The sequence below is a fragment of the Atheta coriaria genome, unplaced genomic scaffold (assembly GCF_025399875.1).
Source record: "Atheta coriaria isolate IRGN ID8LTWV9N9 unplaced genomic scaffold, Caltech_Dcor_3.1 hic_scaffold_3_pilon, whole genome shotgun sequence".
NCBI classification, from domain to species: Eukaryota; Metazoa; Arthropoda; class Insecta; order Coleoptera; family Staphylinidae; genus Dalotia; species Dalotia coriaria.
The window spans coordinates 10,353,067-10,379,061 of NW_027045445.1; the positions used below are offsets into that span (position 1 = coordinate 10,353,067).

The 25,995-nt window shown below is 36.2% G+C and overlaps 5 protein-coding genes across 7 annotated transcripts; 2 read left to right on the forward strand and 3 right to left on the reverse strand.

Moving 5' to 3' along the window:
- Window positions 1-4,126: 4,126 nt before the first annotated feature.
- Window positions 4,127-9,312, reverse strand: IKKbeta (I-kappaB kinase beta). Its single transcript, XM_065318205.1, has 6 exons — window positions 9,176-9,312; window positions 8,010-8,713; window positions 6,982-7,947; window positions 5,590-5,730; window positions 5,199-5,504; window positions 4,127-4,859 (listed from the first exon to the last, which is right to left on the reverse strand). The coding sequence occupies exons 2-6, from the start codon at window positions 8,702-8,704 to the stop codon at window positions 4,757-4,759; spliced, it is 2,211 nt and encodes a 736-aa protein (XP_065174277.1). The 5' UTR covers window positions 8,705-8,713; window positions 9,176-9,312; the 3' UTR covers window positions 4,127-4,756.
- Window positions 9,313-10,869: 1,557 nt separating this feature from the next.
- LOC135804361 (mitochondrial E3 ubiquitin protein ligase 1-like) lies at window positions 10,870-12,461 on the forward strand. Its single transcript, XM_065318228.1, has 5 exons — window positions 10,870-11,098; window positions 11,208-11,523; window positions 11,583-11,856; window positions 11,929-12,109; window positions 12,175-12,461. The coding sequence occupies exons 1-5, from the start codon at window positions 10,994-10,996 to the stop codon at window positions 12,292-12,294; spliced, it is 996 nt and encodes a 331-aa protein (XP_065174300.1). The 5' UTR covers window positions 10,870-10,993; the 3' UTR covers window positions 12,295-12,461.
- A 2,096-nt stretch (window positions 12,462-14,557) lies between these two features.
- On the reverse strand, window positions 14,558-17,828 carry Gabat (4-aminobutyrate aminotransferase). Its single transcript, XM_065318227.1, has 5 exons — window positions 17,220-17,828; window positions 16,344-16,450; window positions 15,455-15,703; window positions 14,717-15,378; window positions 14,558-14,660 (listed from the first exon to the last, which is right to left on the reverse strand). Exons 1-5 carry the CDS (start codon window positions 17,260-17,262, stop codon window positions 14,558-14,560), a joined length of 1,164 nt encoding a protein of 387 aa, XP_065174299.1. The 5' UTR covers window positions 17,263-17,828.
- An 818-nt stretch (window positions 17,829-18,646) lies between these two features.
- Window positions 18,647-22,717, forward strand: LOC135804358 (RNA polymerase II-associated protein 1). Its single transcript, XM_065318222.1, has 8 exons — window positions 18,647-20,053; window positions 20,110-20,212; window positions 20,266-20,626; window positions 20,687-21,022; window positions 21,075-21,464; window positions 21,520-22,068; window positions 22,123-22,273; window positions 22,331-22,717. Exons 1-8 carry the CDS (start codon window positions 18,784-18,786, stop codon window positions 22,342-22,344), a joined length of 3,174 nt encoding a protein of 1,057 aa, XP_065174294.1. The 5' UTR covers window positions 18,647-18,783; the 3' UTR covers window positions 22,345-22,717.
- PGAP3 (Per1-like protein PGAP3) lies at window positions 22,285-25,929 on the reverse strand. 3 transcript variants are annotated; one of them, XM_065318226.1, is made up of 7 exons: window positions 25,742-25,929; window positions 25,521-25,672; window positions 25,305-25,457; window positions 25,128-25,252; window positions 24,657-25,001; window positions 22,723-24,595; window positions 22,285-22,662 (listed from the first exon to the last, which is right to left on the reverse strand). In XM_065318226.1, the coding sequence occupies exons 1-6, from the start codon at window positions 25,863-25,865 to the stop codon at window positions 24,517-24,519; spliced, it is 978 nt and encodes a 325-aa protein (XP_065174298.1). In that variant the 5' UTR covers window positions 25,866-25,929; the 3' UTR covers window positions 22,285-22,662; window positions 22,723-24,516. The 3 variants fall into 3 exon arrangements, with proteins under 3 accessions (XP_065174298.1, XP_065174297.1, XP_065174296.1); XM_065318225.1 differs by lacking the exons at window positions 24,657-25,001; window positions 25,128-25,252; window positions 25,305-25,457; window positions 25,521-25,672; window positions 25,742-25,929 and having other exon boundaries at window positions 22,285-22,659; window positions 22,723-24,513; XM_065318224.1 differs by lacking the exons at window positions 24,657-25,001; window positions 25,128-25,252; window positions 25,305-25,457; window positions 25,521-25,672; window positions 25,742-25,929 and having other exon boundaries at window positions 22,723-24,513.
- Window positions 25,930-25,995: the final 66 nt, after the last annotated feature.

Here is a 25,995-nt window from a genome sequence, read left to right on the forward strand (position 1 = left end):
ATTACGTGCAATTTTGATTTTGATTTAATATGTATGTATATGTATGTGTATTTACATAAAAAAGGGTTTTCATTTCACAAAACGCTTTGTATGACGTCCGCTTATTATGACGTGTTTGTCAATTCCCTTCGATGTCATTATAACCGGACTCTACTGTAGTTGAATAGTTGAATCTGAGATGGCGCGATGAAGTGCATTATTAGCAATTCTTTAAATAATTAATTTCTTTAAAATAAAATAGCGAATCTTATTGATAGAATTGACACCTGTTGTGTCTAGAACAAGAGAGTAAAAACGAATTACATTTTTATTAAACACTACCGAGGCAAAGTCGCGGGCAAAGGCTAGTTTTTATTTACTTTTGCACTAAAGGTAATACAGTTTTCTGTATTTTTAAACAAAAAAAAATACAGAATTGCTTGTTTGGTTGCCTATAAATTACGTGACCCCACGCAAAATAAAAATATAACAGTACAAAATGGAATTTAAGCCAATTTGAGCCAAAAAGCATGTTGAAAATACAATCCATTAAAACAGGTAGCTCGGCACGCAAAAATAAATTAAATCTAATTTTAAAAAAAGCAAGTGCATGCCTCTTGAATTCGGATGACCTCTTGGCCCAGGCCTGCCAGTGGCAGCTTTTTGACATTTTGATATTTATAATTTTCGTCATTATCCTGCTTTATTTATTTTTCAAAAATTACGTTCCGAGTATTATTTTATGGTTGTTTATGACGCGCAGGGAACAACAATCATCTGTATGTGTTTTTGACTTGTCTCATTTGTCCACAAATTTACCAGTTTACGAGTAAGCTACTGGTGAGTTATTGAATGAAAAATTTTGATTTGAAATTTTCTTTCTTTCGTTTGCAATCATGTTCTATTTTAATTGGATAGCATGTTGCTTTTTCAACCATGTTCTTGTCTAATGAATGACGAATAACCCAATACATTGAACTCATTAAATTATACAATTTTAGACTGAGCAGATTAAGGACTGTTATGAATTGATTGTCAAACGAGCTTTGTAAAGTCTTCAGGAAGTATTTTGCTGGGAATTAAACATGATTTTTGTAAATTTTGACAAGAAAATAAAAAAATTATTTAAAAAAATTACCAATTATCCCCTAAATCCTTAGAATGTGAAAATAACAAGAATAACAATCAGGCAATTTATGATATAGTAGAAAGAGAATCTATAATATAAAAATGAATCGCAAAATCTGTTGGTAAGCGCATAACTCAACAACGCCTAGACTAATTTGGACAATTCTTTTTTTAAATGTTTGTTAAAGTCCAAGGATGGTTTTTACATTGAGAAAAATATGAATAATTCCCGGGAAAACTGTCTTTAGCTGCCTTTACAGCTTTTTTCTATATGATAAAAATTGGCATTGGGATTCAATCATAGTTATAGTTGAATAGTTGAATCCGAGATGGCACGCTGAAGTGCATTATTAGCAATTCTCTATATAATTAATTTCTTTAAAATAAAATCACGAATTTTATTGATAGAATTGTCAAATACTATGTTTAGATCAAGAAAGTAAAAACGAATTACATTTTTAATAAACACTACCGGGACGAAGTCGCGCGCAAAAGCTAGTATAGAATAAATTACTCTTTGTTCATTCAAAACTATCTTTCGCTTTGTAAATTTATTTGAGCACAACTCAGTGGGAAATGTGCTTGTTAAAATGCTATTCTTTTTTCTCCACTCATTATTTTAAAATAATTATTATTAAATCAAATATTATTCATTAACATTAACAAACTTGTTAGCAATGCAAAATCATTAACGCACACAAACCTGCTCCAAAAATTTAAATTCCTAGTAATTCCTTTGACCTTTTTGACGTGTGTTTGATACAAATACATTGAAGCATAAATTCACTCCGATATGATTTGGTTCGGCGTAATTTTTGTATATTACCCTTTGATATCACGTGAAAACATTATTATGGGCAACCAATCGAACAAAACTTACACCAAACAAAATAACGAGTATTCCTGGTAGCCTGCAGTTGAACGAATAAACGCGTTCACTTATCAAACTATAAATTTCCAAAATCCGCCATCTGAAACTTAAATTGTATGCGTGAATGTAGAAAGTGGCGCGCTGCGGACGAAAACAAATGCAAATAGTTAGCACGAATTTGTCCCGGATGTCGAACTATTCCGAAGAACATAACTCTCCGCCTAGCGTGCGCCCCGGGAAACTCTCTCGGCGGTGGTGGCGTACAATACAACTCAATCCTCCCTCCGCCAAAACGCCGACGCGGCGATGTGGCTTAATGTTCGATACAAATCCGGTCGTTAAAACGGATTAATTATTGTATATCAATCTGACGTTGCCGTCGCAACGCGTTCGCCTTTTCTTCGCGCTCGATTGTGCTCGGCCGCTCGACGTTGATGAGACGAATAATTCGCGAGCATTCGCGTGAATGATCGCTAAATTAGCTGTGTTTACTGAATCATTTGTTTCAATTGTTCCTAAAACACAAAACAATATATTATGTACTAGCTACTAGGTAGTGTTTAATAAATATGTAATTCGCTTTTACTCTTTTGTTCTAGACATAGTATGTGTCAAGTCTATCAATAAGATTCGCAATTTTATTTTAAAGAAAATAATTATATAAAGAATGGCTAATAATGCACTTCAGCGCGCCATCTCGGATTCAACTATTCAACTATAACTATGATTGAATCTCAATGTCAACTTTTATCCTGTAGAATAGGGCTGTTTTTAGGGTTTTACCGGCAATTATTCGAATTTTTCGCGACGTAAAATCCATCCTTGGACTTTAACAAACATTAAAAAAAAAAAATAATTGACCAAATTGGTCAAGGCGTTGTTGAGTTATGCGCTTACCAACAGATTTTGCGATTCATTTTTATATTATAGAAGAAGAAGATAGATTTACGTTGCATCCTAAAGAGTATATTGGGTTGCATACTATGATTTTGATTCTAATTGAATACGTTTACAATGAAACTGAAAACTTTTTTATCTTCATCTCACGTGAATTTATTGCTTGTTCACGTCTCGAAACTTCGCTACTTAACGAATTTACCTCGACGAAATAACGAGCCGAATGGCCTCTAATTGCCTTCTTCTCATCCCTTCGATCTGGCAATTAAAACTCGAAGTCAATTAAAATTCGATTGACTTCAATACGAATCATTAAATTTCACTCATTAAACTGTGAGAAAAAAAAAACTAACACTTTGTTTAATACTATTAATATACATGCATATTTTATAATTAACAAGTTTCATAAAGTTGCTACACATTTATAGCGTCATAAAACGCACATGTAGAAGAATTATTACCCGAAACTAGCTGTTTATGAATATGAGTTCATGGAAAACCTCTCTGATTAATAATGCATCGTAAAAGTTTCCCACTTTGAAGTTGGTTTCCATTATATCACGTTTCGACCATCCGCAGCTGCGCTAAAACATGCAAAATATTATATTAAATCTGGCCTTCGAACAAAAACTTGTCATTAACAGAATGGGCAATTTTTAATTGCAGTTAATTAGTGCTCAACTGTGCACGTAATATTACTCTATTAATATTCAATGCAATCCTTTTAGTTTTGTGTTGATTCAATTGATTTGTTTAATGTTTTACTGCATGGAATTAAATAGTTAATCCTGTTTACTTATTATAATGTTAAATTCAACAATTCAACAAAATTAACGTATTAATAAAACACTAATGGAAATAATTGCTTTCAATTTAAAGGTTTTTTAAGGTTTTGACTTAAACCAGTTGAAAAATAGCAATCGAAGATCATTTATAATCAAATACGTAAGAGATAAGGTGCGCGCGTGACGGCAATCTGTCAAGGGAGGAATTTGCCCTCAGGTGTCTCTGAGCATGCGCTCATATATCAGATAAACAATCTAGCGAACTTTGCCAGCTCGGTGCTTCACCTTTCGCACCTCTCGCGAGTGTCTGGCGTCAACTTTTTCAACGTAGTATATGTAATATGCAGTGGAGTTGTGTGAGTCGTCGCCATCTGCGCCGATCTACGCTCAATCTCCAAGGAGTTCAAAATTTTGTTGAATTATTAATGTTTGCTTTGATGGTCTGATGATTTTCTTATGCTAGACGTAACTTAATGCCGATTTATTCAAATATTAATTACATGTAGAATATTTGTAGGTTATGCAAGTAGGTTATGTATTGGTAATCTTCATTTAATCAAAATTAGAGACAAAAGAATGGCGTGTCACTTAAACTTCGTAACAAAACTGATGTAAGTACAACAGTCTTCTAAAATGGCGTCAAAAGTGAATTATCCGCTTAGTTACCGAACTGAAAATCGACTCAAGGAGTTAGCAAAGTGCGAAAGTGCAGTAACGACGGACGACGGTTATCCTCGCAAGTTAAACTCCTTAAAACCCGGCGATCACGAAGCAATCTCCCACTTTCACTCTGACTTTAAAGCAATATTGACAAAGGACTAAGATGAACCGCAAACAGATTTACATAATTGTCGTCAACAAGGCGTTTAGCTTATCCTTATACCAATCGTCAATGTGAAATCGTACTTGGTTAATAATATCAGGTTTGATTTCATCTTTGCAACTCGTAATAAAATTTATGTATAAACTATGATAATAATAATAATAATAGTAATAATTAAAAACATTTGAACAAACATCATGAACATCATATAAATCAGGTAATAGTCTCTCTAACAATTAGACACAAACTTTAAGATTATTATTTTTGGTCAAGTTAATCAGTTGAGGTAATATTGTCGATGTATTGAACAAATTCTTCAACATGGATGGCGTATTTCTTGTGCATGGCGAGTAATTCTTCTAAAACTTCTTGCATTCTGGAAAAAATTTAAAAAGCTGCTTTTATTCATATTTAATGTGAGTTTGTATGTTTGTGTCGCTTTCACGCAAAAACCACTCAATCAATTTTGTTAAATTTTGGTGTAGAGATACTTTGGACCATGGAAAAGCAAATAGGCTACTTTTTATAACAAAAAGATAAATAAAAATGTTAAAACAAAGGATTAAAATCAATATAAAGTTTCAATAATAACTAAAGTTATATAATTCAATTCTAGATGGCGCTAATGTAAACATTGAGATTTTTAGTGTTCCGAGCGACATCTATATATAAATAATGAATATTTTCCAAAAATAACCATAAATTAAATCCACACCTGCATCTTTGAATTCGATTGTCCTTAACGAGATCATCAACAGTTGGTAAACCGTCTTCCTGAGAGCAGTCCGGCGTTTCCTGATGGATGTCGCCATTATTGAGCAGCGCATCGCCTTGAATATCAATCGTCCGCTCACTGCTGCCGGCCGACATGGCGTTTTCCGCACGAAGTGTCTGGCCGTCACTTCGGCTGAGTTGCTTTTGTGCGTCCAACAAGTCCACCGTAGCCACTGCCAAATGCTCAGTCAATGCACGCATCCAACGGGTGAGTTTGTTATGTTCGCGTAATACTTTAAAACACAAACTGAACACCAAACAAAACAAATACATTAAAACAACTCATGTATTTCATAAATATTAATAAATAATAAATATATAATAAATCTTACTTGAAATGATGAACAATCATTTCGTCTTGTTGAATTTCCGTGCAGGTTTTCAGGCATTTAAAGATGATGCGGGAGATTCCTGACGCGTTGATAGAGGTCTTTTGGTTGCCTATATTCATCAACTTCAATGCCTCATCATAACTGTAAACAAAGAAATAAAACAAAAACTTCATAAGTATTTATAATACGCAAAAAGTAAACACTGTACTGTACGCTGATTTTCAATATTCATAAATATTTGTTTAATATTTGTGGTGTGAACAGAATAAAATGTTTTGAACCGTTGGGTCATCGATTTGCATTTTTTGCAGAGAATGCGCATGATATAAACTTGCGTCAGGGTCGAGCGACGATATGATTGGTAGAAAGCGATATCACATCAAACGCGTTTTGTTTGGTGTTACAATGTAGCGAAATGTGTTGATTCATTCATGTTGATTTGAACTTGTGAATGTTATGAAAGTTAAAGATATAAATAGCATCCTTTGATTTAATGCAACATTGTAATCCATATTATATCATATTTCCGCTTTTATATTAAACCACAAGTCTGTCACAAAGTCAACACAGATAAAATTGACTATAATAATGTTTAATTAAATAAACATTCATTTCTAGACACAATATTACACATTTCAGCGGATTTATGTTTATTTTCTTTGCCTGTGTAATAATATCTGTATGTTCAAACTAATTATTCGTCAGATTATTATTATTATTATTATTAAGACTGAAACATATATAATCAGTTATAAAGCTCCTTTTTTAGTGTCTCGTTTGTTTTGTTACAAAGTTCTTTCTACGGCACAAAAAGACTAATCAAACCCTTGATTTTTTTGGGTGTTTCGCAGTTGTTTTTGTCTGAAGGTAATAAATTTAATATCGAATTAGGGGGTTAAGTAGTCTAAACCCTAAAGTTAAGGTCTAAGTACCCAGACGAACAAACGTATCTAATAAATATCAAAACTTCTCTAATAATGCAAGATGTCTCGCAATAATTCATTTATGAACGTGAATTTGTCATTCCGCCCAAAACAAAATTAAAGTTTTATCCGTTTTTCTCTCAACACTAGGATTACAAGTCTGTCTCGGCTTCGTACGGGAATAATTTACTAATTAATGAAAATATAAATTATTTTCGAAGAAGTATCTCATTAATTTTAAGCAAATAAGTGCATCCTAGCGCCATCTCTATTCAAATTTTATAACTATACCTTTATATTAACTTTTATCCCTTTTTACACCCTTCAAGATAAACTTTGGCTACCAAACTTCACAGAATTATCCGTTAGACGTATGTAAAGATTATCTTAAAAACCAGCTCAAAATCGATCGTTTTGAGGTCCAAAAATTGCAATTATAAAAAAAAGCAAGTAAAACAACATTACTTACATAGAATTAATATCCAGTCCATCCATCCACTGAACAACCCTATCCATAGACACCCTCAATAACCTTGTCCTCGTCCTGGACTTGTAGAACCTCACAATCGCCGAATTGACATTCTCGATCAACTCCCTCACACGCCACATCTGTTTCCGTTGATTCTTGATCGCGTTTACTTTGCTTCTATCATACCAACAATCACTGTTCATCTGACTGCAAAATTCCACCATCATCAACGCTTTCCTCCCAGCTTCCTTCATCCCGCGGACCAAACCATCCTGCCCGGATAAAATAACCCGCAAAAACTCAAACAACTCATTCACAACCATCGAAATCGTGTGCATTTTATTTGTTTCCTGTTCAATATAATGCACTGCTTGACTAGTGAGCACATTGAGACGTTCCCATGGAATCTCCTCCGACATATTAATCAAACTCTTCACCGCCGGTGGCAGAATCAACTTCCTAGGGTTTATGTACTCATTCCTCTTGAATAAAATCAAAGTACTCTGAGAAGATAATCCCAGATCAGTAATAAGTGACGCGTTTAAGTTATTAGATAAAAGACGGTTGTAAAAGTCCGCTTTTGATAGGTTCGTTGAAGAAGTGACAATGAGTTGGTCTGATGGAAGCAAACCAGTGCTTTCTTGCAGGAAATATTGTAGATGATGCAGTTTAGTGGCTGCGTTAATCTCGTAGTAGTGATGTGTGTAATTATACACAGCGAAAACATGAAGAATTTGTTTATCCAAGATGGATTTAAGTACGGTGAACACATTTGCACCGCTTTGGGTAACACCTCTTTCTGTGCTTTTGTATTGAAGCATTGAACCGAGCCAATCTTCGAGATGTGTGCGGAGACACGCTGAAATGTGATTGTGTTCGAAGATTTTATCGGTATAGATGATTTTATTGCCGGATGCTTGATAAACGCAGATGTCACGTGGTCCTTTCTTCGCTATCATCTCAAATCTGATGAAAAAATAAATAAAAAGTTTAGTTTTGTAAATAAATTTGATATTTAATAGAATTACCTTTGTACCGGTGGGACTTTTGGTAAAAATGGATGCTTCCCACAACACACTTCATACGCCATGATACCGAATGACCAGTAATCTACGCTGTGGTTGTATTTCTCGTTTTTGAATATTTCCGGTGCGGTGTACGCCAATGTCCCCACGAAACTCATCAGCAGACTCATATCTTTCGCATATCCCAAATCAATCAGTTTATAAGTGATTCTTCCGCCGGCGCCATGTTGTAGCACGACGTTTTCCGGTTTGATGTCGCGATGTGTGATCTGACATCGATGCAAATGGCTGACGGCAGCGGCAATATCATCCAGGACACGCCGCACATCCGGTTCACGAAGGCCACAAGCGTGTTTCGATTGAAGAAGCAATCGACGCAGATTACCGCCGCTGCAATACTCCATTGGCAGTAATGGCAGTCGACTTAAATTGTAACGTTCCAGTTGTGCGAGAAAATTGCTGGGTAGTTGTTTGTAACCGACGATATTCGGGTGTTGGACATTGCGCATAAAATCAACTTCCTGTGTCCAGCGTGCGCGTTGTTTATCTTCGATGCTTTGTGGTTTATCAAAGCGGCATTTTTTAATCGCAACCATGTCATTTGAAGAGCGGTGACGCCATAAGGTAACAACACCGAAGGATCCTGAGCCGAGGGTGCATACTTTCAACCAATCGCCTAAGCTTGTTACTTCCTCCATTTTTATTACCTTTTAAATTTACGGAAATGTTATTTTAATATATGCAAGCATACATACAACTAATTTTTATTATAATAAAAGTAAACATAAAATACTAAAAACACAACATAATAGGGAATAAAATTAAAAATTAAATTTAAATAAAATATATGCTAGCAAAATAAGTTTTAGTTTTATTAAATATTCGCGAAAAATAATATTTATTTCATCTTGTAGACATTGACTATATGCAACCAACCATACACATATTTTCAATAAACAACGCACTATCAAAAATAAGAAAGCGCGAATCGGAATAAATTAAAACCCATTTAAAAAAATAATCTAATCAGCTTATAAACAAATATGAAAGCTTATTATAACATACACATAACCTCAACAAAATACTACAAATTTCACTCAAAATCAAAGAAAAGGTACTATTATCACAACAATTGCACAACTATTTAAATATTTGCATTTTGTACTCACATTAAATCTTTTAGCACCTGAATTGAACTTAATCCTATTGGTAGGAGCACATTATTTAATTCACAAGTCAAGAGAATCGAAGTAAATAGACTTAAGTAGAGTTAAGTTATGTTGGAGCAAAATTGTCGCAACTAAAAATAACACATCTTGAAGCACCTTGCTACAGTCCAGACAGCGACCGCAGACTGTCGTGCAGTCCCTGCATAACAAATACAAGTACTACTTGTTCACTTTATTCTGCGGTTTAGTTGTATGTAATAATCCACACGCGATAAACGAACAATCCAGTTGCAAGCGCAACCCGAACACTACTGAGCACACATTGAACACTGAATACTGAACTTGAAAAGCTGAGAACAGTTGAAATGATAATAATAAGGATCGATGACTAATACGCGAATGTTGATAAACTAAACGTGATACGTTATACTAATAAAGTCGGGTATTATATCGTGCGGCGATATTTGTTTCTTTATGTTTATAAAGTGATGAGTTATGCAAGTTTTTGATTGGGTTTGGTTATAATTGATTTTTCTTGGAATTTAGGAATGAATCTTGATTAATTCAACGTTGGAATTATTTAATTACTTGCTGATTCGAATTTTCAACAATAATGATTTAATTTGTGGAATATTAATTTTATTATGTTGATGAAAACTAAAATTGGCTAAAATTATAACTTAAATGAATCATTTTGCAAGCAAATATATTTTTATTCACTTTACAAGTTAACACAATGCGTTTATTTCTTGTCATAATGCAAATAATCATATAATTAGTGTAATTTACAATCTACAAATATATAAATGTGTTATTTTTGCTTGTAAACGGAATCATTTATGTTTAGTTCTTTGTTTATTAGTGAATTCACTTTTATTTCCATTTTGAGGTTTAATATTTGTGGGATCTTGTGATGTAATATTTGATTTTGCAAAATCGGCATTTTCAGCTCACATCTCACAAATTAAAAGCAAAAATCAAAACATTTACACATTGTTACATTGAAATAATCACGTTATGTTTTTATTTTGTGCTGCAGACGCAAATGTTAATAAAATTAACATTCTTGTTTGATTCGTGAATAGAACTTCTTTTCTTTTATTTATTTAGGTTGAAAAATTCAAAATATTTTTTCGAATTCTCGGCTGTGACAAAAGAGATTATAGATTGTCTTTTATTTCAATTATAAATAAAGAATCAGCGTATATTTTCTTATCATAACCTAGTTTTTAAAATAAAGTATTCTATATAATATCAATTATTGCATGCATTCACTGAGCTGTTATTTGTTCATTGTTATTCTTTATTGTACCATTAATTCCATGAAAACTCTGCGATATCTGTGAAATGTGAAATACGGTCGCGTGTAAAAGTTTATAAATATTATTATTAATAAACTTTTTCGAAAAAAAACCAGGCGTGCAATTACTATCACAAGGAAGGTCATTTTATTCTAAGTATTGATTAATTCCCGTGACAATTTAATTAGTATTCTTTGAAATTTAAATATTTCCAACATTTACCAGCAAAATAAAAATCATAATCTAATCATCCAAACCCAATTCTAATCTCTAGTACAAAATAAATAAAATAATTCCACAACAAGTATGTTGTTAAATTATTTACTTCTAGAACAAATTAATTGTACTTATTTTACTAAGCAATTTATGTTCATCTACTCGACCTATCAACTTATCAAATTTGTTCGTTGATCGCATTTCCGTCTCCCAACCTCAAATGTAATAATGTTCGTGTGCGCTTACGTAATGTGTGTAATATGTATCAACAATTAGTAAACATAGCGCATCATCACCATCAATGGACTACCTGGGTGAAGGCATCGCCATCGCGATAAACGGCGTCGTCTTCACGTATGTCCTCAAGCAGTTCCTGCGCCGGCAACATGCCGTCTCAATGGTGCAAGTAATCAAAACATTTTCAACTATTTTCATTATAACCCCACATCTGTTTGATTTCTCATTTTAAACAGTTATTCGTTCTTTAATCTACCTCATGTATTTGTTGTTATTAGGGCGCTCCTCTGCTGGAAATCAACAGGGAGTTGAAAGACATTGTAGACACACATCCAGACAAGAAACTCAACTATGTCGCAGTCAAAGGTGTTATTGCTCCAATTGGCAAGCCTATCCAAAGTGTCAACAACAGAGATATCGAAGGTGTTATACAGTTGATCAAAACTCAGGAACATGTGGTGCAAAGATCATCAGCTGGTTTCTGGTCGGATCATGAAAGAGTCATTCAGGAGTCCAAAAATGTCATGCCTTTTGCACTGGAAGCGAATGGATTCCAAGTGGAAATTGTTGATCCACTCGCTGCTGATATTTTAGGTAACATTTACATTTATAATCATTTTCTTATTAACATCTGATTATTTTTTGTTTTGTAGACCTTGATGTGATATCAGATATCTTTGAACCCACATCCCCTGGTGTTCTGCAACATATTTATGGTTTTGTAATGGGTTTGAGGCAGAAAGGCATTCAGAAAACCGAACAAATGTTACGTACGGGCACAATTATGACTGGCATTGGTGAATTATCCAAATCGTATGATGGTAAATCGTTAAAATTACAGCCTGCAGCAAATACGCCATTTTATTTAACAAATTTACATGTTACTTCATTAATTAAGAAGCTAGGTGAACAGAAACGTAATTATATGTAAGTATAACTTAAGTACAATCAAAATTATCTGTTTTTGGACAAATTTTAATTTAAAACATTTAATTCAAGGTGGTTAACGATAATATCTGGTTCATTGGGCGTTGTACTTATTGGTTTGATAGCTCGAAGAGTTTACAACAATTATTCAAAGGCAATTGACAAAGATGCGAAGAAAAAACGAGTTCGAGCTCATGATGATACACTATCAGAGATACAATTGTGTATAGTGTGTAAAGAAAATCCTAGAGAAGTAAGATTATGATTTTTCAACATTACCAAACATATTAACTTGATTTCTTGTATTTTGGGTTGCAGATCATATTATTACCTTGCGGACACGTGTGTTTATGTGACGATTGTTCCGAAAATATTCAAGATAAATGTCCAGTGTGTCGAAAACCAATTCAATCCAAAGCAGAGGCTTACATTTCGTAACAAAACTTCGCACCATCAGGTAGACGGTATATTAAAGCATTAGGCACTCTAACAAACTATTTACATTAGTTATTGATTGAAAGAAGGAATTTATTTATTGTAAATTTTGTAATATAACCTTTATGTTTGCGCCTCTGGTTAGGCAGTCAAATATACACCAAAATTAAGATGTGTTGCATAAAATGGCGGCGGGTATTATACAAAACTCTTTTATATTCATATACATATAGACACTTTATTTGCTTTGTTGGAAGACATCTGATTTCAACAAATACTATTGATGCGTAGGTTGTGCTTGGTTGTTGATGATGCTCGGAAGAGGTCGATGAGTACGTGCGGCGTCGAGCGATGTTGATGGCAAAGAGGCCGAGTCGCTCAGCATCCCTTGCTGAGCACCCTCAGCGCGGTCTGGTCGGCGGTGTTCGTGGCTCGTCGGCTTGGGATGCGGCCTCTTCCGCTAGGGTCGCGGATGTTGTGGGCGTTCCGGACTTCGCCGCAAGTGGGCGCCGGAGCCAAGGGTGGCTTCATTCCCCCCTCTCGAAGTGAGGTCCGTACGCAGAACCTCTCCAATTGATATTGCGTGGGTCCTAGGGACCGAAGAACCACGTAGGGGCCACTACTCGTAGCCGTGAGCTTATGGCGCGTGGGTTGGTGCCAGGGGACACGTCGCTTCACAAACATGTACAGCCGGAAGAGGTCGAGCGGGTTCTTCGAGACCGTCGGACACATTGTGATCGGCGTGCGGCGCTCCTCCATAAAGGCGAGCAGCTTGTCTAGCCATCTTCGGCGATCCGGATTGTCGTCCATTCCATAGAACTTGTCGTGACTAACCGTTTTCTTCGAACGGTAGGTTTCTTGAGGTGGCCGATGAGTTTTAAATACTGGACATGTAGGAGTACGCGACCAGCTGGGACTGCTGATCTCGTATTCTTCGTGCATCGAGTTCATGCTCGCGACACCTGGAGAAGGCACGGTACTCTGAGGCGTCGTGGGATGGTTGTAGTGGCTCATGTCGTTCTTGCGAGACTTGGGCGTCGTGCACTGCGGATTCTCGCCGGACGCCGCTGAAGCACTGGGGAGGGTCGACTGCTGTGAGCTCTCGTCAATCGGCGTGCCATCGGAACCAGTGCTGACGACATTGAGGGGTGGTGACGTGGACCTCCTAATGGGACCCGTGGTGTCCTGGGCGCGGACGGCTTCGGCATCTGGCTGGGAGTGCCGGAAGGGTCTGCGGGCGACGGGTGCGGTACCCGGCTCGAGGCGGATGCGGTGAGCCACATCGGGGATGCGGCCGACGTCGGCATCCTCGGTAGTGATCAGCTGCGGGAAGCGACCCACACTGGTGGAGATGCTAGGCGGCAGCTGGGCAACTGCGGTGAGGCAGTGCGTTTGTTGTAGTTGGCCAGGGGTCCGTCGGTGGACCGTGAGCTGGCGAAAGTCGACATCGACAGGGTGGCTGTCGTTATCCATCATCTCATGTGGCGGCGGGCCAGCGGTGAGCGGATGATGCGGGTTGGGCGTAGAGGCAGGCGGTGGTGGGTCCATGTGCAAATTGGTCGGCGGGCCAGGGGTGAGCGGCATCGACGACGGCGGCGTGCCGCCAAAGCCCATCTTGTTGTTGTAACACGACTCGCGTGATTCTGCGAGCTCTAGGACGCGGCGTTGAGCCTGCACCAGCGGGACGGGCACTGGACGGCCAAACCGCGCGATTAACTGGTGTCGGACCTCCGCCCATGTGATGGAGCCCATTCGTGGGGCCACGTCCGCTGCGTACCAGTATAGCGCGTCGTGCGCGAGATAGCCCATGAGCATGGCTACCCTCTCGTTGTCTGTTTTGCCGCAGACAACCACTTCGAACAGGTTCAGCCATAACTCGGCTTGCATGGTTCTACGTCCCGCGTACTTTTCGAGAGCGGCCATCTTGGGGCGCGTACTTCTACCGGATCGTAGGTCAATAATGGAATTTTTGCATACCTCTTCGAATCCTACCGACTGCGCCAAAATGATGCGTAGGTTGTGCTTGGTTGTTGATGATGCTCGGAAGAGGTCGATAAGTGCGTGCGGCGTCGAGCGATGTTGATGGTAAAGAGGCCGAGTCGCTCAGCATCCCTTGCTGAGCACCCTCAGCGCGGTCTGGTCGGCGGTGTTCGTGGCTCGTCGGCTTGGGATGCGGCCTCTTCCGCTGGGGGTTGTAGGTCGCGGATGTTGTGGGCGTTCCGGACTTCGCCGCAAGTGGGCGCCGGAGCCAAGGGTGGCTTCAATATCATAAATTTTGCTGTTTGATTACTTTCAAAATGGCTTCCAGAAGCAGGAGTTTACCTGGGTCACCCATCCATGTATTGAATACTCTGTATGCTTGACGGGGTCTACAGTAAAAAAGTTATTTATGTGTATATAAAGTTGCCGGTTGACTAAAACTTACTGCATGTCATAGTTGTGGAAATATCCACCAAGTTGCATCTTCTTGCTGAAGGTGACAACATCCGGCGGTGTTTCCAGATTGAAATACTCATGACACCACATTTTACCAGTGGGCCCACCACCTGTTTGCACTTCATCTATGAGCAACGCGGCGCCATTTTGTTTGGCAATGCGTTGTAGGCCCTGGAAGAATTCGGGAGATGCTTCATTATCACCGCCCTCCGACTGGATCGGTTCAATGATGATTCCGGCAACGGGAGCGATGGATTTGTACTTTGCGATGAGTTCTTCAACCTCAGCGAGGCACTTCGAATCCTGCTCTTTGTTCTCGCGCTGATTTTCATCGAGCGGGTATTGATAGCATGGGAAATGTGCGATGGGCCAATCAAAACTTGGCACGTCAATCTTATGCACTGCTTTGGAATGTGTAGTGGCTAGGGCACCCAGTGTCCTGCCATGAAAAGCGCCGTGGAATGATAGAATAGACAACTTTGGTGCACCCGGTGGTTGGTTGACCATGCAAGATGAGCAATCTGCATCACTAAAGTCTACATCTTCGCCGCGTTCCTTGCGTCTGTATGCAATGAAGATATTCTTGAAGGCATTTTCATTCGAACAAGATCCACACATCATTGTTGTTACGTTTGGTAAACCAGGTGAAACCTACATAATAAAACTTTGTAAGTATGGTTGCCTAACTAAAATAACTTAAAAATTAGGTTATAAATTTTATACTAACGGATAATAAAACATCTCTGAGTTTTTGCGGCCAATCAGAACCAGGGAAAACACCCAACGCAGGTCGGTTCACCAAACTTTTCAGATTATGTTCATCGCAGAACACTTTGAGGGCTTCAGGGTGATTGTAACCCAAAGGCATTGAAGAGATTTGGCAATAGGCATCGAGGAGAACATTACCATCAACATCGGCGATATAGTTACCCACAGAGCGGTCATAATCAGCGAAGAATTGAACCGAGTTTGCTTGCTGGAAAATATCAAAGTATTAATTGCATCAAATGCCATTCAACCGTAAACTCAGTAAACACGCAGTTATAAAATATTCTATTCATAGATTCAGTTGGTAACTAGAGCATTGAACGCATACCAAACGATAAACTTTAAATAATTCGAATTATTTGCGTTACGAAATGCATTGAAGTCATTTAAGAATGAATATAAATCATAAAAAGAAAATAATTGAAGGACAAATGAAAATAAAAGTTGAATCCTCAATTGGTACCGCATTGAGTTAGGATATTTTTGGTTGCATAACCTTGACCAGTCAAGACCCTCAAATATTCAACTATTCTTATGAATATTAATGATGATATACACAATTGTTTTTGATTGAGGTTGATTTAGCCTCGTTACTTTCAATTTCGTGTGAGATGTGAGTATCTATTGCGTCTCACTGAGCTACCAACTAAAAACCGGTTCATGAATAGATGATAGAAGATAATACATACAATGATGAATATGTATATTGTTCACATTACGTTCAACTTTGTTATCGTGACTAAACAGCTAAGTTTATAGTTGATTTGATATGTTGAAGTTGCAAGAAATTAGTTGTTAGTGATTGAACAGGTTTATGATAACAAAAACTTTGTTTATGCTTTGCTTACTTGAATATCAGATAATTCTTTATGCAGTGCCTTCGATTTGGGTCCAGGAACAGCGGTTTTCACAGTGGGACCATTCGGTTCCCCAGGTACCAATGAACTAGCGCATCCTAAAAATTTAAATAAAAATTACATAATATTATAACATTGATATTGATAACACTGTAATAATATCAATAAAATTATGCTGCCACTGATGCACTTTTAACATGTCGTAAAATATTAATGTTATTGCTCAAAAATGCGTCAATCCTGCTCAGCAAAACTGTGTTACCAGTTGCTTAATATCGGAGATAATACAAGATAATATACGAACATAAAACAAACAGAAGATGGGTAAAGCAAATACTTTACTATCAAGTGCTGAAGGTAAATGTTATGTAACACAACTGCATGGTTATCAAAAACATAAAAACATCGAAATATCATAAAACGTGGTATTCGGAGTAATATTTTGTTTATTTGCATAAGGTTTTAGATTATTATTAAGCAGAATTTGGTAAATTAAGGTAAATACGGTGAAAAACTAAATAATTTTGCATTTTGAGTAAATTTTTTGCGAAAAAAGCAAAATGTCTGCTTTTAAAATTATATCCTTGAGTGCCATATAATTCCTCAATGGTTTATAAACATTTATTGAGATTTTCACCTGTGACGTCAATTGAAACAACCCTAGGGACTTAGAAAGTCCCAAAAATTGATTTTTGATAAAAAAATCAAACAAACTTGATTTTCTCATAAATTTTTGAATTTTCAACGAAATACTTCAACTTACACTGTAGAATATACTACTATGAAGTTAAAATTCTATAAATATTCTGTGCTATATTTAAGAAACCAACATAAATGAACTATAAATTAAAACAGTTTAACACTCACTTGTTCGCGTCACAGTCGAAGCTCTTAAAACCTTCGAAAACATCTTTAATTTCTTGTTTTTTTGTTTTCCGCTCAATCAAATGGAATGTTTGGAATAAACTATGCTTCCAAGCAGACAAAGCTACCTGCCCTGCCTGAGTTAAATCACAGAAGAACTGCCCTTGACCGATACTGCACCCCTTGCACGGGTTGCACCCAACTGCGCGCTCCCCCTGGCAATGCGCGTGGACCAAATCAACTTCCTTCGCCTTTCTGCTTGCTATCGCTCTCTGCCTGCGCTTACTTGCTCACTGCGAGAGAATTCGGATGCGACTAACCAAGCTGGAGAGCTTTTTTGAATTTATCGACCGGCTTGCCGACGCTCACGCGCGTTGCAGTACACGCCTGCTGGTGGAATATCTGGCGTAATCAGGTTGCTCGGCGTATTAATTCAAATACGAATACGATATGGACGTATGTGCGGTTTATAAACATTTATGTTTGTTGAATGCTCAGGGACATAACGTGAGTTGTGCCACAATTGAAATTTAATGCGGTATCACACCATGTTATTCATAATCTTGAACTTGAGTAATTTAAATATCTTACGAATGATTTAGTTATGTAACATGACTTTGACGATTAATTTGACACTGGAGATTAAATTCACGTTACAATAATGCCATCAAAGCAAAATTTATCAACAATTTAGTGTTTTATTAACTTTTACACATATTATTGAAGTATATATGCTCTTTTGAAGTAGTAAATTATAATTATATCTTTTTTCTTAAATAATAAACATATTAGTTGGATAAAATTATGAACTGCGCAATAAATAATAAGCAACAATCAAAATTCAGTGCGTGTTTTTGAATTTAAACGTTCTGTGATCTGTCAATGTCCAATTCACAATTATACTTGGTGTTGAGAAAATAAATTTTGCTTCTTTTTATTTAAAAGTTCTTGATAGCTCTTTAATTTTAAAACCAATAACTTCAAAAAACAGTATATTAGTTAAACATATTGTAAAAACGCAATTTTATTTTTAAAACAGTTAAAAACTGGGTTTGAAAATCATAATTTTAAACTAAAATGTTGTTGAAACATCATACATGTGTTTTTAAAATGCTCTTGGCATATAACCTCAAATATTTTGCATTTGTTTCGGCACAAGTACACAAACCGCTCAGGGTTTGTTCAGAATTGTTTAAAGTTGTTTAACACTTAATACACGCTGTGAAAATGTACCAACGACCTAAACTAAGTGAAAGTGATGAAGACCTACTAAACCTACAAGAGGAATTCTTCAAAAACAAGCAACAAAGTGACTTTAAACTTGCATCAACTCTTGTTTCTACCAAAGGTATTCTAATTTTAGCTAATTTATAAGATAAATCTAAATGATTCTTAAGAACTATACTAAATAATTATTTAGTTGATCCATCTAAACCTTCAGCATCAGTTGAACCTGTAGAATTTCAATCCCAACAAGAAGAAATCCAAGAACACCTTGATAACACCTTTGAAGATATTCCAAAAACATTAACATTGGTAATATTATTGAGAAAAACCAACTGGCACCATGTCTGCTTTCAAATTATCAAGGACAGGATTTCCTCAAGCTAAAAGAAGAGACATGAGTATTTCATCAGCAAAAGGGAGTATATTTTCACAACAGATGAAAAAATTAAAATCAAATGATACAAAAATGGTTGTAGATACTGAAACTACATCAAATCCTATGCCAGACATTAAAGTTGTTGAAAATATTCAACCAAAACCTTGTTCAAGTAAAGAAATCAAAATAATGACACCTATAACATCAGTAAAAGAAGAAATACATCTTGAAAACTTGGAAAAAATGAACAAAATGACACCCGAAGAGATATTAGAAGAAAGAGAAAAACTCATGTCTACATTAGATCCAGCAATCATCGCGTTTTTAAAGAGTAAACGACATCATACTCAACCTAAAGTAGAAACACGTCAACCAAGCATTGCGGAACAAAACCAACCGGAGAATGAAATATCAATCGAAGAGATATCACCAGCTAAAGACATTTTAAGCCAACCAAACTCAGATAAATGGATCAATTTTGATCTCTTAGAAGGTAATAAACTAGCATGGATGAAAGACATGCCTAAACCTGTACTTAAAAAGGACGAAAAGTATGAAGCAAGGTTCGATTTCGGTGGTTGGTTATTACCTTACACACAAGAATCAATCAACGATGAAAATAGAATATTATACCATCACGGTGAAGAACCCGCACGCCCTGGGTACACTCTCCAAGAATTATTTCAATTGTGCAGGTCGAATGTAATACAACAAAAGATAATTGCACTCAACACAATCGCCGCCATTTTGAATCTGCACGCGTCTGGCATATACGATCACATTATAGAGTTGCCTATCGAGCAAATATTTTTTGTCTTGCGGTTTTGTTTGGATGAAAACACGCCAGCAACTTTAAACTCAAGTATTAAAGCAATGCGGAATTTGTTTTGCAATACAATCGATGAGACTTGTTTAGATTGTATGCTGGGTTTTGGTTTAGGTAAAATACAACCTGTGTTGTCTGTTGATGAAGACGTTGATGATAATACAGTCAATGATCAACAATTGGCTGAACAGAATTTAGTCAAGTGTTTATTTCGTAGTGGAATATTAATCAGAATAAGATATATTATTAATGTGGTCAAACCAAGTGACATTGAAACGATTGTTAATTGTTTGGATATTCTGATTAGACTAGCAAGAGATTCTGATTTTATTGCACGGGAATTGTATGAGTTTGATGGATTGATTGAGAGTGTTGTTGGTAATTTCATGCCGAAAGTATTTTCAACAGGTAAAGTTAAATAAATTGCTTTTAATTTGTGTATAAATGTTTATATTTATATTTAGTGCAATCAACAACGGCTTATAACACACCAATGATTCAAGCTGTCAAATTAATGCGTGTTCTTGCAAGTAGAAACGACAAAATGGCGTCGCATTTGGTAAACAAGTAAGTAAAATTCTTTTATTTTAACTTTTTATGTTAATATTTTATTTATTTAGGTATAAAGTACTTGATTCTGTTGCAACGTACTTATCAAATGAAAATTTGTCATTGAACACTGCTGGATTAAAACTTCAAATAGAATCTCTACGTTTATGGGAAACCTTAGCGTTTTGGGGCTTTTCACTTGATTATTTCAAAGTTTTACGTCCGATTCTCTTGCAATTGATTGATTATCATGTGAAAAACACCAATGTTGATGCATCATGGACGATTCAAACTCATTTATCCGCCATTTTGAATTTATTGGCTCAATTTGCGGTTGTAAATTATCATGGTGTGTTGGAATATGTTAAAGTTTTGTTTGAGAGTGGTTTGCCTAAGTGGATGACACAATTTTTACATTTATCAACGTATTCTGTAAGTTTTAAATACAAAATACTTAAAAATGAATGTAGATTTTGATATTTTTGATTTTAGTGTGGAAAATTGCAAATTCTTTCTTGTTTAATTCATTTATTAACTGTTATTTTAAAATTTCAACCTGCAAATGTCCATTTGCCGTGGGAAAATGTTTATAAACTAGTGGAGATGTTAATTACATCCGAAACATTCAAAATGGTCACTGAAAATATCAAATCATCATCGAATTTTCTCAATAACTACGAATTGTTCAAATCAAGCGACAATTTAAAGATGTCTAAATCGATTGCATGGAATGCCGTTGATCACATTGTGCCTGTATTGCAAACTAAAAGTTGTATACCGTTTGTAAACAAAATGGCGGAGTTTATTGCAGAGAGTACTTCAACAAATGTAAGTAAATTTAAAACTTAACCTAAACCCACTATTAATGTTGTGATTTTAGTTGAAATTAATGTTTTTACAACATATAAACATAAATTTATACTTGAAACACATTCAAAGTTCTTATAACTTCTATCTGACATCAAACTGGTACACAAAAATGGAGGCGGATTTGATTAAGAGTGTTCTCAAAATGGCGGTGCACAGCCAGAAACAATTGGACACATCTTTATATTATGAAGTAGCAGTGAAATCTCTGTGTATATTCACTGCTGAAATGAAACCCAGCGTGGAATATTTATTTTCCAACATAATATTCTGTAGAACTTTCTATCCCAGTGAAGTTTTACTCAAACATTTAAATATTCAAGATGATGATACATTGAAAACTGCACTGGAGGATATTGTAAACATTCAAAAGGTTTATGTTGATGTTTTGGGACTACAACAAGTAAGTTTTATTTAAAAAATTATTTATTTGTTTGTAATTTTTTGTTTCTTTATAGAATGTGATAGATCTTCAAAAAGTACGAAGTTTAAATGTATCACAAACTAATATAATGCCGCTTGACTGGATTTACAGTCCTATAATCGCGTTATATTCAAATGAACCATCGAAAATATCAGAAGTAGCGCAGAATTTCATTATATCAAATTGTTTACGATGGGTTTACATCTATGAGACATATTTTCCTGATTTGGCGAATATGATCAACCCTACCGATAAGTTTTGTCGACTGGCATGTACATATCTTGGAAGTGACTCGTTGTTTTTACTACCAGAGATTCAAAACTTGTTAAGGACTTGTTTGAACCAAATTTTAAGTAATCACGATGATGATTTAGACTTTGATAAAGCAATTCATGGCCTGAAGAGTTTTCAAGATTTATACACGCAACTTCTTGAACAGTATCAGGGTGTAAGTTATGGGGATAAATTGTTTGGGCAGTTTATGTTGGTACCACTGGCGCAGCGCCATAATGTTAAGTTTAGAAAAGCTATGTGGTCAGAATACGCAGCGATTGTTCAAATATTTAACGTTACTGAAGATGAGGTAAGTAAAATTGTACTTTTTATAATGCATCTGATAATAAACTTATTATTTCAGTTGATGACGGATGTTCAAAAGTATCTGGACCCTGCTGAAGAAGATGTCTCGTTATTAAAGTGTTACCAGAGGACGGTTTCCGTTGGCGCTGTGCGCAAGACGTCCATTTTCTATAAAATCGCAACTCATCATGTGAACGCGTTTCGAAATCGTAAGCTAAACTAAGTTATTTTTATATATATTATAAATTCCTGCAAAACATACATAGTAAACAACGCATGAAGACATTTTTTCGACGCCGATCAGGACAATGGCAAGGATTTGGTCGACGATGACTTTGGGTACCACTACTTGAACAGTGCCCTTTTTCTTTACGGTGTTCTCTTTCTTTGTGTCGATCTTTATCTTTATGATGTCCTCTTTCTTCATGCCGATTTTTATCTTTATGATGTTCTGTTTCTTCGTGCCGACCTTTTTCGTTGTGCCGTTCTTTATCTTCCCTTCCCAACACTTCGATGTGCGGATGCGCTTGTTCTGTCTGCGTGGACACTACCGGTTTCTTTTCTTTCTCGTGCTTAGTTTGTGTTTGTTTTTTACCTTCTGTATAATAATATAGATAAAAAAGTAATAATAAACAAATTCCGTTCGTGTTTGACTTACGGTGGGTTTCGATAAATTTAGGGAGGCAGCAGTCACTGGACACAATTTTATGTTCCTTGGGATAGTAGCGCAGTGGAAGCGGACTGAACTTTTTCGGTACTTTATACTCATTATCATAACAACTGTCCAGAAAGTTATCACAAAGATCCGTACAGGATGTATTTGTGCACGCCACTGTCGACTTTGTTGGCGTTCTAACAATGACAACTCGCCGATCTTGTGATTGTGACTTTTTTGCACAACACCCAGATTTTTTCTTTTCTTTTCTCTTATCCTGGCATGTTTCGGCTTTACGCACCGTTAATAAAGCACTGGGTCTGGCGACTTCTGCACAATCAATGAAACCACAAGGTTCAGGCTTTGGTGGAGGTGGTACATAAGTGTAGAATCTATCATCGTACGTGCTGCATGTGAAAACTTCTGTCGGGAGTGTGTTATTTTTACGCTGTTGCATGTAATTAAGGTAGATACATTCATCCCACTTTGATTTTGAGTTTGCTGATGGTTGCTCAATAAGATATTCACTCCGTGATTCTTCTTTTTGCTTATTTCGTAACAGATCAAGACATTCTTGAAGAGAGATCTTTATCTGTGTGATTTCGCTATTTTGTGCTTGGATTTTTTCAGCAAGTTGCATGATTTCCTCTGAAGATGAACTCTTATTAGAACTATATAGTTCTGGTAAAACAATAGTGTTAGTATTTGTTATTTTCGGTTGTTTGTGGGGATTTGTTTCTTGTTTGCTACCTGTCTGCATGGTTTGTGACTTTTTTTCGCAAACTCTTTTCTTCTTTTTGCATTTTTTACGCTTACGATATCTTTTTACTTTTGCAACTTCCGTGCATAATTTTGGCAATGATTCCCGGCTTGAATTAAACACAACTTCTGTACTCATCTGATCCAATGTCATTTTCGAATAGTCTATATCAACTTTACTGTTGCTACTCCTTTGTAGACATGCGAAGCAACTGCTTTTCTTTTGCATCGATTGTGAGCACATGTCCTGATGGCTGCTGAGCACCCATTGTAATTCTAAGATTTTCGCACGCAAATCGTCGATTTCCTGCAGTTTCTGCGTTATAATCTGCCGTTCGTGGGTGGAGACTCGGCTGTGTTTGCGATGTTGTGAGTTGTACAGCTTTGCCGGCGTCGAATGACATCGTTTGCCGCTGGAGATCGAAGACAACGACGCATTATTACGCTTAGTGCGTGATTCTTTGCTGGTTTTGTTTCTGTTCCTTGATTCTTCATAGCGAATTTCATCATTCTGATATTTACCGAATTGCAGGTAGATGGGTTGCGAGTCTCTGTGTGAAACTGGCGGTTTATGATGTGACATGAATTTTGCATTGCTTTGCAGGCGCAAATTACTTTACTTTACAAAATTAACGAACACATATTCACACACATGTCAGTGACAAATAAAATTTTGGACTTTTGACACAGCCAAGAAGACAAATTTATTTGTTTTACAACTGACAGATGTTATTCTACGCTCACAGGTAACATTAAATACTAATTAAAAATACAGTTTGTGTACTAACAATGAAATTTAATTTCTACACAATCTATACTAGACTACAAACTCAACACACGTTATAAAATCGATTATAAATCAGTCAACGAATATGAATAACAATAAAATGCAAGTGTGTAATAAGTTCCTATATTGATAGGAATAAAACTGGCTAAACGCAACACTCATTTTCTTTTGATTCATGCAGGACATCTATCTTGATAAATTCCCTGAAAATATGAATAAACAAAAATATAAATGCTTTATCAAAAAATGTGTCAATCCGTTTTTGATACGTTTTCGATGTCTGCATATTGCACTTGTTTCCGGAGGTATTTGCAGTCGTCAATAATAAAACTGCAACAATAAAACCAATAATCACTACCTTTCTAATGATAATAAATATAAGAATTTATACCTGTATATGATATACGTAATGGGCGCGGAGGTAAAATGCCACAATGCATGGCAATCAATAAGATAAAACCATGGCGGCGTATCGACAATCTCGAGCAGTGTTGATAAGGCAAAGAGTGCAAAGAATAGGCCGGCTTTCCACACGTACGGCAACCGGAAGCGATTGTAGAGAGACCAGGCGAACCAGCCGAAGACGGTAATGGAGCCTACGATTATATTCACGGCCATGTTATAGCCGTAGTCGAATTTAGGCCCGCTCAAATAGTAAATGTGATTCAGGTAAAAGGCTGCAAATAATGCGGTTACCAATATGTTGAAAAAACGTGGCAGTGTGCCGCGCATCACCCTACAATAATATCAAATTCAAAAACTAACACAAACATAGTTTAAAAAACCAAATAATCATTGAAAACTGATAAAATATTCCAGTTTTCAAAGATTATAACCAATTCTGCCCCAGTTTTGTAATCACCTTAAAAACATGCAATAACAATTCATCAACATGATTGAAAACGCAAACGAATAGTCGAGAAACTCCGTCAACGGAAAATCCCTCGCGTGAAACACCGTTGACCAAAACCATGCATTCAAACATACCTACAATCAATTTACATTTTACTCAAATTTTTACTACTCTGCAATTACTTACTGCACAGAATCCATGCCACACCCAATACATGGGACTGTCACTTCTCACATTCTTTCTAAATTGTTTTATGCAAGAGAAATTCACATAAATGTTTAAAAGTGAGAATAAAACTGATGCTGGTTCTTGTAGGCCCAGAATTCGCACAAATGGCCACTAAAATACAAATTATTATGTGATAAACCATTTACTTTAATTTAAATCTGTTAAAATTTATACTTTTCCATAAAATTGTGGAATTGGATTATCTCGACTTTTAAAGTCATCAATTGTCTTCCACATGCAAGTATATTTACACTCATCGCGACAACCCCAATTTAATAAAACCAAATGAAAGGGTCTTTTGTCTTCATCAAGAAACGTGTCATCATCTATGATAAATATAGAGATAAAAATAGAATTTGTAGATGTGGATTGAAGTTTCTGAGTGAAAAACTCACCTAAACATTCTGTAATGTGACAATTTCGAAGACAGCTACGGAATATTCCACTGTTATCACCACGCGAGCAAGAAATCGCGTTAATTTGTAAGAAAATCAGCGAAATTAATATGAATACATTCATATTCCTGCAAAATCTAAAAATCTACATTTGAGGTTATATTGACACTGCACTTGACTTTGTTTTGTCGGTCACATAACTTAACACAAAGCGCAAATACAATGTGTGTTTGTGATTTATTTTAAAAGCGTTT